This window comes from Haemorhous mexicanus, chromosome 1, assembly GCF_027477595.1.
Source record: "Haemorhous mexicanus isolate bHaeMex1 chromosome 1, bHaeMex1.pri, whole genome shotgun sequence".
Taxonomy (NCBI): Eukaryota; Metazoa; Chordata; class Aves; order Passeriformes; family Fringillidae; genus Haemorhous; species Haemorhous mexicanus.
In genome coordinates, this window is record NC_082341.1 from 60,501,065 (window position 1) to 60,516,494 (window position 15,430).

The 15,430-nt window shown below is 40.3% G+C and overlaps 1 protein-coding gene across 1 annotated transcript in view; it reads right to left on the reverse strand.

The window, feature by feature from the left end:
- The window catches only part of TPPP (tubulin polymerization promoting protein), a 71,871-nt gene extending 56,660 nt beyond the window's left edge, over window positions 1-15,211 (reverse strand). Inside the window, exons 1-2 of the mRNA XM_059850768.1 lie at window positions 15,102-15,211; window positions 1,898-2,149 (exon numbers count right to left, since the gene is read on the reverse strand). Of these exons, the coding sequence (XP_059706751.1) occupies window positions 1,898-2,145 (248 nt within the window). The 5' untranslated portion in view covers window positions 2,146-2,149; window positions 15,102-15,211. The remainder of the gene's footprint in view (window positions 1-1,897; window positions 2,150-15,101) is intronic.
- Window positions 15,212-15,430: the final 219 nt, after the last annotated feature.

Genomic DNA, 15,430 nt, shown 5'->3' on the forward strand with positions numbered 1-15,430 from the left:
CAAGGGGATTTGCTAACATTTCCCAGGAGGCTCAGGTACCTGCCACCTACAATTCACTCCTGCCCAACAGGATGGGACTCCTTCCGCCCCAGTCACCAAACCTGATACTTCTTTACATCTGCTAAGGCTGCACATCTGTTTATGCCATATCATGGGGTCATCCTGTCACTAAAAAGCCCAGAAACTGATATGAGGAAGTAGCACTAAGATTATATTTATCTACAGGGAATAATAAAAGAAAATTTTAAGCTGATGAAAGCCATAGAAAATTTGAAAATATTATAGATCAAGAAAGAAACAAAACCCTACAACCTAAACATCCATTTCAAATAAGCCAGCTCTCTGATAGTATACCTAACTCCATTCAAGTAGGGACTGATACAAGGAGAAGAGGGTGGGAGTGAGCATATGTACTGTTTTCAATTATCTAGATAAGATCCCCTAGGAGAAAAGGAACAAAGAAAGAAATCAATCAAATAAATAAGGTCATTCTAGCTATATATGTTACACAGATAATTTTCAAGATTAAAGGTCTTTGCTTCTCTGCCTTTCTCCAGTTTGATGCAGTCTAAACGGTCAGTGCTTATAGCAAGATTTTCCAACCACCTTGTAAGCAATGCAGTTTGCATGTTCTCCCAGCATTACACCACAACAGTTGAGTGCACAAGCCAAGTAAGTGTTCCTCCAGGCTACAAGTACAATTAAGGGACCCCTTTAAAAAGTATATAGCTCAACACAATGATGTGTAAGACAATTGAAACAATTAGTGTGGTAATAAAAAGCATAAAAGACAAGATTATCATCTCAGATGCCAGGAGAATATGAAAGGTGAAAATAATCAAATTCTACACATAAAGCAAAACAAAAAAAATTATTTGGTACTTCATACAGAACATGCCATAACAGATTAATTCCTTTTTAACATATTTCCTTTAATATCTTCTCTTAGGTTTGACAAGTTTCTGACTAAGCCTGCCTAGGTTTTCAACTGGGGAGAAAGTTTCACTAAAGCTCCAGTCACAAAAATAAGATCAGACGACCAAGACAATCCTAATTCATCATAGCCTGTCGCGGTGAGGGAGGCTCGGGACACTCAATATGAGAGTTTAGTAAGCTTCGTTTATTGATTAGAGCATCAGACGTTTATGCACAAAAAGTAATAAGCTCACGCATATTCTGTAAGCTAAGCAATCTATTGGTTATACTATAGATATCAGTTCCCCTCTTACTTCCTCATTCCTTATGACTTACATCTTCTTTTTCTCATCTCTCTCTCTCTCAACTACAGCATCTTGTTATCATAACACAGCTATGCTCAAGGCCACAGCGTCCTTGCAGGTGCAGGGACTCAGATTAGCTGGGTCCGGTACTTTCTCAATTCTTGGTCAGCTACCTAGAGCATGTCTACGTGGCCTTTGTCATGTAACCAGACTTCCCTACACTTCAAACCTGAGCTGGTTTTGTGCTGGACATCATGACTGCTGTTAGAATACTGACTTTTAGTACATATCCCACCTTAGCCTCCGTCCTCTTGCCAAGCTTTGGCAAGATCATCCTGACTTCATTCAGACATCTTTCAGGAAATATTGACAGCACTTACTGCAGACCAGTTTATTGGAATAGCCTGCATTTATTCTGATCACATCATAGTCTTGGAATAGTATAACGCCTGTGAAACTGAAGTCAATTTAAGATAGTAGGTCAGAAGCTGAAAGCTGTATCTTCAGACCAAGCAAGAAAATTTTGTAAAGGAACAAGAAAGAGATTGATTTTGTCAAACACTGTCTCACAACATCAGAAGCAACAGAAGGTAAATTTAGATGGTATCTACAAAACATGGCAGGGGGGGAGGGTGGGGAGAGGGAACACAATGAAATTATGGCTAAAATGAACTTACTTGATTTTACTGAAGACGATGTCAACATCTGTGGTCGTCACATTCTTCCCATCTATGATATTGCAGTCCTTACATAGCTTTGACCAGTTCTTCCCATGCATTTCTTTTCCTGTGGCTCTTGTATCACCATGGACTGCAAATTTTCTAAAGGCCTCTTCCAGAGCACTTATTTCTCCTGCCGTAGCGCCCTCATGGGAGTTTGAGTCTGAGGATAACCGTTTTGCTGGTTTCGCCGATTTTTCAGCCATGGTGCTACAAGGAAAAGGAGGGTAAACTTATTGCATTAATTTGCACTAGATTACTTTCAGTCAATCTACACGCTAGAGTTCATGTCACAATATATGAAATCCATATGAAGAATAAATGGTCTATAAAGTCAGAAAGAACTCACTAACCTCCACCATCAAACATCAGTCTAAACACAGAACTATATAACTCTCTGCCCATCTGGGAAAAAAAATTCTAGTACATTTGAAAAAAAAAAAAAATACACCAAGAAACTAGGGACACAAAACTAGTTTAACCATCATTATATCAGCCATCAAAAGAACATTTAATATTTGCTCCTTTTTTTTTTCTTAAACGGCAATCATCACAGTCACTCTGTTGATCTGAATAGAATATGCCCTTTACACTATAGGCATTACTATGTTCTTGTATTTCTGAAGGAAAAATAAACATCCTTTATTTTCTTGACTTCAACTTTTAACATTTTTTTTTACTGAAAAATTAAGTATTTTTGAAACGCAACAAAAATATTAATGTTAGAACCCTTATGTTACATTATGTAAGGGCTAACAAGTACAAGACAAGTCTCTCTTGTTATCCAGACCATTTATTTCTCAAGTTTATGTCCAAAGAACTGTAGCTGTGGAATTCATTTGGAATGAACACATCATGATGAAGGGATGTCATTACTGCAGACAAGTACTTTGAGACTACTCCAAGTGCATATAGTATAGGTTTGCCTTTTAAATGAAACCTTAAACTGTGCAACAGAATACTATTTTCAGGTGTCTTCACAAAAAACCCCACACCCTGAAGTGCCAGAAGCACGCCATAGAAACCTTTGTCTTCTGCCCATGCACTCTTGGCATGGCAGAAGAAAGAGGCACCAAAGAGCCTAAGGACTAAGAAGCCTAGCACAGGGCACACCGCCTGCCTGCCCCAACAAGCTGCACACAGACTGTCACCACCATCACGTCGGTGGCGGTGGCGTTGCCACCAATTTTTAACCCATAAAGAGATGGTTAAAGAATCAGAAATCTGGCAAATGCTAGATAAGGGCTGGAAAGCCCATCATACTTACCCAGCCTTTCTTCTAAAGCCCCAGCTTATGTGGGATGTGATTAACATATGCAGAGATGGGTAGGTACTTCTAGTTAAGGTTTTATTTCCTCATCAGATAGGAAGTTCTTTTGGCTTATATACTGTACATCAGTACAAATGCCTCAGCAAAGGAAAGGATTCTAAAAATCTATCTCTTCCTATATTGTTTAAACTCTGACACTCAAACAACCATGACATACCCTTCCCTGCACACTGTAACAGAAATAAGCATAGCTACTTGCTACGAAGCAGTTATTGTTGAGGTTTTTGATTAGAAAGAATCTTTTAATTAAAAACATACTAAAAGGACCTCTGTCCTTCACACTTGAGCAAGCATAGCATGGCCAAAGCACTACTGCCTTTTTTGAAAACACGTATATGCTTAAATCCCTTGCTATATCTTAAGCCAGGAGATCCTTCTGTTTTGTTTACACAGACGGAACAAGTTTTGGCCAACAAACCAAAATGCTAAATTAAAATTATTACGATTGAAATTTACTAACTGTAGCCTGAGAATTGCATGTGCACCTATGAAATAAAAAGTGAAGCACAGAGGGGGGAAAAAGAACTTGAAAATATCAAGTTCATTAAAAAGTTTTAAAAGTAACCAATTCCCATGTCTATTTCCTTTGCATTCTGCCTACTGTCCAAAGAGGAATTTTACCTCAAAAACCTTATCTGAAAGCATCCCAACACTGAAACTCTAAAACAAAAGGCATGCACAGCAAATTGAAAGCTACTACAAACACTAAGACACACATATTTTTACCAAAATGTGTCTAGATCAAATCTTCTGTTTCATCAGGCTACATTATTTTGCCACCAAAATAGTAGTAAAAGAACATAAGGAAAAAACCCCAAAAATAATATTAACATATACAACAGAGTATTTCATTAAAAATCAGATCATGAAGATCTGTGATGTACCTCTATATTCAAGGAAGCTTGACTTCCAAAAGCAGAAGTCTCTTCTAAGCTTGTAGCATTTCAAATCAACTGGAGCTGAAACACAGAGCCCCAGAAATTTTCCAGGCCAATACTAACTGGCTAGAGAAAGAGAGTACAGATCAGCAAAAAACAAAGCCTGTGTAGGATAATAAAAACCAAAGTTACCTTCGTATGCAAGAAAGAAACAGGACAGGAAAAGGTGGAAATTTGCAATGGTAAAGTATGTATGGTTTGCATCAGTTTGTAATTTTATCTTGTATAAATAAACTTTACAAGAAATTTTCAGGGATAGCTCCTGCTTATTCTTAGCAATTCTCTTAAGAAGCTATACTCAGAGTGAGTATCTTTAAAATATACAACCATGGCACAATTTACAAGCTATAAACAAGAAAACATCTGCATCACTCTGTCTCATCTGAAATTGGAAAATATAACCACGTGCCTTCATTTTTAAGTATCTCCTGAACAAAATCTTTCCTTAGCCAGTGTCAGTGCCTTGCTGGCCAATTTTGCTTAATGCTTTGTCGCGTATAACCATAAATCAACTTTGCACAGCACAGCAGAATCATGTTTTACTATCTTATACAGTCTTTAATACGATAGTTGTATCAACTGAAAGAATTTTTTACTTACTTTCAGTAGCTAATAAATTTAAACTTTATAAACTTGCTATAGGAAAAATGCTCAGGAACATATTTGGCCTTCAGAAAGATAGTTCCATACTAACTTCTATCACTCATTAATAAATGAGCTTTGTATTGGGGTTTTTTGAGTAGCTCTGGATCAGGCAGAACAGACACACTACAGAAAAGGCTTTAGTTTTGAATGGTGAAATCTGGTATGCAAAACACACTCATTTCAAATAAATCCTCGCCATCTAAAGCAGAAAGTCAAGGAGAGATTAAAACCAGGGCTCTGCAGTGGTTGCCAAATATTATTATGGACACTCCTTGTTGAATCATAATTACAGTTTACTTGTTAAAATCCTATGTAATAGCATGAAATATATTTTAAAAAAGCTACCTAGATTTATGAAAATATTATCTAGTCTCAACTCAAACTTTTCTTTCTTAACACTACAATTAGAGACAAGGAAGGGGATCCTGTTGTGTTGAAGAAATAATCTCTCAAACAGAAATAAAGAATAACTTATTTGACAAAAATTCAAGATGAAATGCTGCTCTGAGTCTTCCTTACCCTTCTTCCCTGGACAAAGGAATCAAAAGGTGCTTGGTAGATTCTGCTAGAAGTAAAGATTATGAGTAATTTGGGGCAGGGCCACAGTAAGAAGATAAGAGAAAGATGAAATAAAGTGATTACTCTAGAATACCAAATATAAAATACAATAAAGCAAAATTAATCCACTGTTCAAAAGCGTGAGCTGTGTAGATGTTGACTACAACAACGACAGCTAACCAAATAAATACCTTTCTTCACCATCCAAAAAGTCCAATACATATACAGTTAGACAGTACCAATTTCCAGAGTCAGCAGAAAGAAGGTGGGACTAGCCACCAAAACAATCCTCTCCAAATACTGCATGCTCCAGCCAAGCAGGTCCACATCGCCAAAAGCAGCCAGATAAGATAGAGGTACAAGCAGATGCTAGAGTTTATGAGGTTTGCAAAAGAATAACTATCCTCCAAAAAAAAGAAGAGTTTCAGAAGCCCACAGAATACTTAGATAGTTAGGTGCTGTGCTATGAACTGCTATAGTCTGTGTCCTTTAGTAGCACAAAAAAACAGTTCTTGTCCCTTCCCTCACTCTGCAACAGGTAAATAATACAGCACATTATACAGTGAATAAGCCAGGGATCAAACTAACTCATGTTAACTGATGCCAGCCACTCACTTCATTACTATCTTATGCTAAACAGACTGAAAGCGCAGATCTGTGTTCTCAGTCCATGCCTAAGCAATTAGAAAAAGTTTTCTAATATCATCAAACTTCCTTTTAGCCAGAGACTAGAATATATACTCATCTGCAGACAGATGAGTATATATTCTAGTGGGAGGCCTCCACTAGATAAAGTCACTTAATAACCTGGATTGAAAGAAGTAAATGTTTCTGGGAATTTCAGTTGTCAATTTCTAGAGCTGTGTGAATACCCAAAGCCTCAGTACTAACCAACTGCCAACTCTACTGAAGGACTTCTATTAATTTACACTCTTTCACTTATCCACACCCTCTCCAGGTGTCAAGAAACTTCAGGAATTCTGGTATAGCATTGATTTCAATTTGTGGGAATTGCTCTTACAAGTAATCCATCTCTCAGCAGCAAGGAAGACTTACTAAGTCCCAGAGTATTTTTTCCAACAATTTCAGAAGCTTATGCAACTCTGAATATGTGTGAGTCCTAAGAGAACAGAATTCACCACAGCACCTTCACTGCCCCATACCTGACAACAAATTCATGGCTTATTTGCTCAGCAGAAAGCTTAGTATTTATAATGCAAATTATCATCACTGCCATGCCATGGATAGGGAAACCAAAGGAGAGGGACAAAGAAACATGTCTGTTCTGTTCTGCAGTATTCAGAACATCATGAGGACCCCCTGCAAATCTATTAAACCCTTTAGGATCTCCACATCAAAATATATGTTTTCTAAAATATAAATAAATAAATAAATATATATATATATATATATTATATATATATATATACACACACACATACATACACACATGCATGTCACAGAATCACTAGGTTGGAAGAGACCTTCAAGATCATCAAGTCCAACCCATGCCCTAACACCTCAACTAAACCATGGCATCAAGTGCCACATCCAGTCTCTTTTTAAACACATCCAGGGATGGTGACTCCACCACCTCCACGGGCAGACCATTCCAGAACCTTATCACTCTTTCTGAGAAAAACTTTTTCCTAATATCCAACCTGTATTTCCCTTGGCACAGCTTAAGACTGATACACATATCAGCAGGACACAATAATCTGAATGCCTATTTTTTTGTGCTTTTTCACGTACTTTTTCATGTGCTTCGTCTAGCTCACTTCTAATAGCTTTCATTTGCAGGAAGTTTTAAACAGTGTTAAAAAACAGTCTTAATGGAAGTCATCTCACAACATCAACTGCCAAGGAAACAAATATGAGTGTAACTGTCTGAGACAGAACAACGGACTAGAACATTGCAGCATTATTACAGCCTCAGATACATTCATGTTAATGAAAAAGGCAGTGTATTTTAAAACTGTTTGCGCTTTAGAATACTTATCAACCAAGAATTTGCTAAAATGAGGTCAAAAGTCTAGTGCAAATTAAGGGAAGCTTCCAAATGACACTTTTAAACAGCAGAATCATTCAAGAATCAAGCAGACCTCTGACTGCTAAGACTGATGAATTTTCAGAATCTGACAGCACAATGGCACAGCTGCGATGCAATAATGGTACTGCCAGCATCTCCTCTTTTCTGTAACACTCACCTTTGCCCAGGCCAGCCTTATTTCTCCGGTGTAATACCCACAACACGACAACACAAAGTTATGTTTACACTGAGCATCAAGGCCATCACCTAGCTAGTAACCAAAGTCTGCAGTGTAAATTCCTCAGGCTCCTACAACCTAAAATGCACTATCTGTTCAGGGTCTCAATCTTAGCCCTGATACCTCCCTAAAACCTCAATCCTTTCTACCATTTGCCCCAGACAACTAGTTTTATTTGTTCAGTGTTACCTGTTACCTTCCACTCTCCTGCTCATTTTTCCTGCCCACCAAATTTTGGTAAGCATGCAGGTGCTTATGGCACAATTTTTATCAGAATCTGTTGCTGCACTGTTGGTAAAACTCATCCAATGCACCATAAGTAGTTGTCATCAAAAATTTCTTAAGATCTTCTAGCCAATCCAAGTAAAAAAGCAAGAAACTTTTCAATGAGCACAAGAGTTGTTATTTTTATGAGTTAATTGAATGCATAATGAATTATGAAACTGTGCAAGGCATTTGAATTTGACTGCATCTGGTTTATTTTAGTACTTGATCCATCTTCCCCTTGCTATAAAAACTCAACAAAATTGCAATGAAAGGGAATTCTCATTTATTTTCTCTCTGTAATTATTTATGCCAAATAAAAACAGTGGAGACAAAGTACAGCAGATGGAATCTTTTTCCCACATTTTTGCATAAACATTCAAGCTTAGGGAAGGACAAACAGATGGAGAAATGCAACATCCTCCTAATAAAAACCAATGCTTTAGACCGCTCTTAAAGCTTCCCTTAAGCTTCCTTCACAGCTACCTGCAGGAACCAGAGATAAACCATTTCTCTTCAGAGATCTTCTCTGGTTATATTTCCCCACATGTGATGCTGAAGTGAATGACAGCCATCCACTTTCCCTAGCATACAACACAGAAGGCAAATGAGCAGAGACCACTGCAAAACAAGCAAAGCTCACAGTTCTATCTACAGTTAAACCCATCTTTACCTAAAGAAAATTAAATCCTTTTGCAGGCTTTATGAAAAACTGCATGGCTGAACCTCGAGTTCTCTCAACAATATACATGAATTTAGCACTATGAACAAGGGCAAGGCTGGCCAGATCATGCAGATTCATTTAGACCTTCAGCAGGACACACACAGAGTAATAGAAAAGGTACCTACCTAACCTGTCCAATGTTTCTCCTCACCAAAACAGTATTCCAGACTGCGAACATATGCCATCACATATGCCATTAAAGGATCTAACTTAGAAAACAGGGATTAAAAACACATTATCCAGCACAAAGATTATTTTGACTGCTGACAAATTATTGTTACTGTTGTATTTCTAAAACCTACTGCTATTCAGCTACTTACTTATACAATGTTGCTTGAGATACAAAACTAAGTTTAGTTCTTAGCAAATTACACTCCTCCATTTCAAAGAACCACTTCATAAATATCACCTCTTTATATAAACAAAGCATTTGTACACAGATACACAAATCTTTATCAGTAACAGATCCATTGCAACATATTTATTTCAAAAAACATGACAACACTTAAAAGTACACAAAAATTCTCTATCTAGCTAACTCCTAACTAGTTCCACAAAATTCTGTAATAGCAACATGTCACTTACACAAGGTTTCAACTATGAAGGTAAAAGCATAAATAAGGCATCCACAACATAGACATGTATTGGTAACCCCGTCCTATGGGGTTTTTTTCATTATGCATTCAAACTCCATGTGGGAGTTTCACTTTCTAAGTACTCATCCTAAGCTCTGCCAGGCTACTGTCATTGGTAGATGAATAATCTGGACACAAACATTCTGCAGTTTCACACACAGGCAAGGATACAAGCCAGTGTCTAGAACCGCCTTCACAGGAAAAAGTGAATATGACACCAATCAAAGAACAACAAAAGAGGAGACTCAAGTGTTTAGATGAGGTATTTTTTCATGGTGTATCAAAAAAAGACTTCAAATCACAAATCCAAAAAGAGTGGAAGACAACAGCTGCTCTCTACAGTAGTCATGCAATTAATTTATAGCTCCAAATAACATGCTGGGCCTGTCATCACTTTAGGATTAGTTGAGTACAGGTTCCACTACAATTGTGGAGCTTGCTTAGCCTCACTTCTTCATACACTGCACATTGTATCCTCCCACCACCCCCACCCAGACCAGACCTTACTTGGAACTTCCAAAGAACCCGTACAAAATATTTCTGGAAAAGCCGTGAGTAACAAAGATCCATTCCATGAAAGCGGATCAAAGATTGTACAGAAAGGTCACTCCAAACTCCATTAAGATGGGGGACTTTGAGTACCACCCATAAGTAAAAGTATCTTTTACTTTTATTGACAGGGACAGAATTAAATCTAAGAAAAACTGAGCTAACAGACACTCAAAAGCGCTGTAAGATTTCTTAGTCACAAAGCACCACCTCTGATCAAAGAAAGGAAGATGATACAAGAGATGCAAAATCATGAAACAAGATGTTTTACCATAAGACACTTTACAAATTACATTGGTGGAATTCTTGAGAGATCCAAATACCTCTGCAGAGAAACTGAATCACCTACTAAATGGCTCTTTACTACCAAAGATATCAAAAAACTCAACAGTTGAAAATTCAGGCTATGTCAGTACAAATTAGAAACATGACTTCCTTATGGAGAGACAATCAACCATGTCAGGTACTAAACATAACGCCCAAGAATAGCTGCAAATACTTCACATCCTCATGTCCATACATTAGACTGCCTTTAATACAGAAGATCTATTTAGTCAAGCATCTCTCAAAGACAGACTTTTACCAAATCTAGGTTATTGCTCTCAGATAACTAACTCAATATAACCAATATATTAATCAGATTAGACCATCTAAAGATCCCTTATGTTCTTAAAATCTGCTACTTCACTTTTGTCTGAATCCACAAAAATAAATTAACATTAAGTACAGAATTTTTGCAACCACCCACAGCCTAGTCCAAAATAAGAAGGGAAATACTTACTTTGCTAAATCAGTAAGTCCTTTCACATCTATAAGCACTTCTAAAATTAAATGTTTGGGTACTACTCCTTCCAATACTCAAATCAGAAGAGACAGGCCGAAGCAGGTTTTTAAATTAAACAGTGTCATCAACAATGGAAAAAGAATTTTGTGAGCGAGACATCTTAGCATTTTCACTGCTACTGCAAGAATTTTCTTAGCATTGATCCATTTAAGAATTTGAACTAGGGCTGCAACCCTCAGAGACTCAAGCAAAAACTGTTACCTCATTGATTTGTTTTTATTTCAAGTTTCTTTGTGCTCATTTTGTCAAATGCTCCCAATATATGAACACTGACACAGAAGCGTATTCCTGAGATTAGTCAAACTGACCAAAAAGTAACTTAATATGATAATTTTAAACAGTAACACTGCAGATTCATTTTTATCATTTCATCAGCCACATAATGCATTGACCTTTGATCTGCAAACTCTTGGTTGCCACCTCTTGGGTTTCCATCCAGGACAAGGTAAACTCATACCACAAATGCAGGACACTACAAGGCAGGAGAAGGTTGAGGAGGAAAAGAAAGAGGGAACCTTAAGACAACTAGCAAGAGTAAGTGCCTAAGCTTCTCCACAGCTGCCTCAGAGTCCTGACAGAGTTAAGAATCCCTCTTAGCAGCAGCAAAGTGAACTGCCCACCCACCACATATAACAACTAATAATAAAGAAAAACTTCCCAACTGTTTTGATGGACATACCACTGTGAGCCAAGAAAACTGAGTAGCAGAGAACCAGTCTGTTCTGCTCTGTCAGCACTTGAGATAAACACCCACTCAGGAAGAGTGTCCTGAAACCTGAGCAGGATGCACATACTTGCCCCCTAACACATGTACAGTCCCTGGGTACTTAAAGACCATATTTTTACAGGGGTAAAAATTTTACCAGTAACATCCTTTCACTGTACAGTTCTTTTCATCACTATTCCAAAGTATCCCAAAAAACAGCCTACAATGAAATGGGAAATTCTTGCAATATTTCTATGTATGGGCAGTTTCGGGTGGGCAAAGTGATGCATTCACTCAGAAATGTCTTTTAGGTGAAGGTGTAGTTATTATTATGTATTTGGGGGGGGGGGGGTGTTAGGCACATGAGGGGGATGAGATGAAGAAAGAGCTAGAATAGCTTACAGAAAACACTGAGGAAAAGGAAAAACAACGTGAAATACAGGAAAACCATTTTTTCCCTGTACAACTGGAATTTGAAATGAATACTCCGTTTCAAATTTTTAAAATATTACCTTAGATTTTAAAAAACTGTAAAAATTAGATAGTCTGAAGAGAAAATTTTCCATATTAGGTTGATGTAGGTTGTTTACCTTAGTTTTCAGCATTTAGTCAAGTTAGATGCATTTCAAAATCCCCCAAACCCAAGCCATTCTCATGTCCCAAGGATAACCCTCAGAGAACAGTGGCAGTATCACATTAAGTTCTACAATTCCCATTGCTCTTATATGAGAATGAGAAAGTACACAGTGGATAATGCACACACATACCAATGTATTCTTCTTAACATCAGCTTGATTTCTCTTTTGCACCACTCACAGTTCTTTGTTCTTTATTTTAGATCATATTTAGAGGGCCATGCTCAAGTTTTTGTTCCAGTATACTGGACATAACACATTAGTAAAGGTCCCTGACCACAGCTTCCAGACACTATGGCAATGCAAACAGTAAACAAAATATTTCCTTTCAACTAACTGGCAGAGACTTCTAGAAGTACTTGTGCCCACAGCAGTCATGCCAGTACGGCAGAGAAACAGTAGGTGTGGAAATTATATACCTGCATTTAATTTCAGTTAGGCACAGCATAAAAATGGCTTTCAGAGGGGAGACAAAAACAAACTTTGCTGCTTGCTAAAGAGAATCCATTCCATTTATTCAAGCCTACAATCAGTATGCATGGACAAATAAAAAAGGACAATCATTCATCATTAAATGACTGACTATGCCACAAAATGACTGTTCTTGTTGTAATATATCAAATATATACAGTTATATGTAAACATAGAGAGACAGAAGCTTGTTAGTATGATCACATCCTCACACTGGAGACTTACGTAATTAAAGTGTGTAAAGCAAGAAAAACATCTGATATTATTTTATTTTGTATTTTAGCTTATCACCTGAAAGCAAGTTTTCAAGGCTAAACATTGCATGGCTTATTCTCTGAAGTGCTATGAGATATATTGAGTACAATTAATTGCTTTTACCTATAATGAGAATACTTACCTTAACATAAATTGACATAACAGACTGCCTCACTCCTTGAAAGACCCTTATTTTATTTTTCCATATAAGCTCAAGATACAAGAAGCAAAAATAGCTTCTACCAAAAATACCAATACCACTACCAAATTAATATAAAATACCAAAACCACTACAATCACAGCTGCCTCAAGAAAGTAACTGGAATGAATATACCTACTATAAAAATTAAATAAAAAGACCAGTTTTTTCACCACAGTCAAGCCACAGATTAAATATGACACAGAAAGAACTACTTGCTGGATGTATATTTCCATTTATAAATATCTTTTCTTAGATTTACAAGGGTCAAGTGCAAGCATTGCAGGAGATTCCTATGTGAACTTTATCTGCAATTTGATCCTTGCATGGCTTGCTGTCTAAGCGTTACACTGTACTATAATTTAATACTGGACATACACTTCAACAGTTACAAATGATGCACTATTTAAAAGCATATAACTGTGACCCAGAAATGTACAAAGGCATTCAAAATACCATTTTATTTTGGACTGGGGAGATGAAAGGTCGAGTTGGGATAGAGTCTCTAAAAACAAAGAAGTGGCTCATCACTAAAGGATTAAAAAAATGGCCATTGCCATTTAAAAAATAAGTTGCATAGGTTTGATAAAGAGTGATGCTATTTTAAGCCTAAGACTATGAAAGTGTATAGGCATCTCTTCGGTTTTCCCCAAAGTTTTCACAGCACTAGAGGGGAAAAAACCCCATACTTTAATGTTTTACTATCATGTTAACCCTTTCCAACCCACATAAAGCATGCAATTTAATGATGCTAGCAGAGAAAACAGTGGGACGGCTCAGTAAAAGACAGTCTCACATCATGTGTTTCATTTCAGGCTGGGGCTTTGGTTTGCTCCTCCTCTTTCTTCTCTTCAATAAACATGAGGAGTTACGCAACCCTCTGTAAAACCGAAAAAAATTGTTCCCTCCCAAACCTGCCCTGTGTCGAGCCTGCAAAACACGAACAGGGAAACTGGTTGTCAGCAGCATCTCCTACCTGATTCGAAGCTGTCAGTGTTTAAGATGCTGTTCACACGTGCGTTCGGCACCTTGTAGCATACACCCAACCTCCCCTTGGAATAATTTCACCAATGTACAAGAGCTTTTACCCAGGACTGGAGAAATATTTTACACCGATGGTGATCTGGCAGAGGAGGGGTTGTATTCATTTTCAAACGTGCTAGCCGGGTTTACAGATTAAAACACAGGATTTTGTCTCGTCCTTGTTTTCCACCCCTGACTAGATGGCCGTATACCTACGGCTATTACCCCGCAGGTGCTAAATGCTCTCCCACACCTGATGCTGGTTTTGTGAAGCACGCTATACAGCCGCGGCTCTTGAAGACGAAGCCCCTCCACCTACCGCTGGGGATTTCAAAAAAAAAAGGAAAAGAAAAGGCAAACAGGCAAATAGCCTCTCCGCATCGGTCTCCAGAAAAGGGGGCCGCCGCTGCCTCTACACGAGCGCATGAAGCAGCAACAGCAGCGTCGGCCGAAGCTTTGTTGTTGACTGCGGCGCATTTGGTGTGAGCGCAAGGTGGCTCCTTCCCGGCTCCTCCGGGAGCCGCCCGCGGGCGCAGCGCGGGGCTCGCCAGCTGCCCGCAGCCAGCCTCCAGCATCGCCCAGCCACGGACCTGCTGCCGCCGTGCCGCCGGGAGCCGGGAAGCCGCCCTGGTCTCAGCTGGCTGCGGCCGCGCATATGTCCTCGGCGGCCATCGGGAGATGCGGCTGCGGAGCCCATCCCCATGGCAGGGAAAGGCGCGCAGCTCCTCGCCAAGCCCCGCTCCCCGCCGGTCCCCGGTTCCCGGAGGGGAGCGCAGAACATCTCGGGGACAGCATGGAGGTGAATCCCAAGAAGGGACGCGGCGCCACCGCCCGCAGCCCCCCGCGGGCGTTACATAACGACGGCGGCGGCCGCGCCGGGCTGGGCTCGGGCGCCCCTCCGGTAGGGGCTGGCACCGGGAAGGGGCACCGGAGCCGCCAGACCCCCGGCAGCGCCTCCACAGCCCCTTCCCCTCGCGCCATCGGCAGCCGAGCTGCGGTCGATTAGCGGCGCGATGGGAAGGAGGGAGCGGGCACGGCACACGACACGCACCCCACCCGCCCGCCCACCCCCGGCGGAGCGGTGCTCGGCCGGCCCGGGAGCGGCGCCCGCACACTCACCGCCGGCTGCGGAGGGCGGCAGGTCTGGCGGGGCTGGCCGGACTCCGTGAGGCGCGCTCGCTCGGCAGCAGCCGCGGGTGTCCGCAGCCGGCGCGGCCGTTGCAGCGGCACCGCCCCCCCCGCGCGGGCATTGGCGGGCGCGCGGCGCCGCCCGCCAGCCGCGAGCGCCCATAGGCGGCGCGCGCCGTCCGGCCGGGGCCGCGCCCGGCCCGCGGGGCGGCTGAGGGGCTGCGCGGCCGGCGCTGCCTTACATGGCCCGGCGGGGCGGCCGCGCTCCTGCCCGCCCCGTTCCCCCCGTTATTCCTGCTATCCCCGTGTGCCCCGTCGCC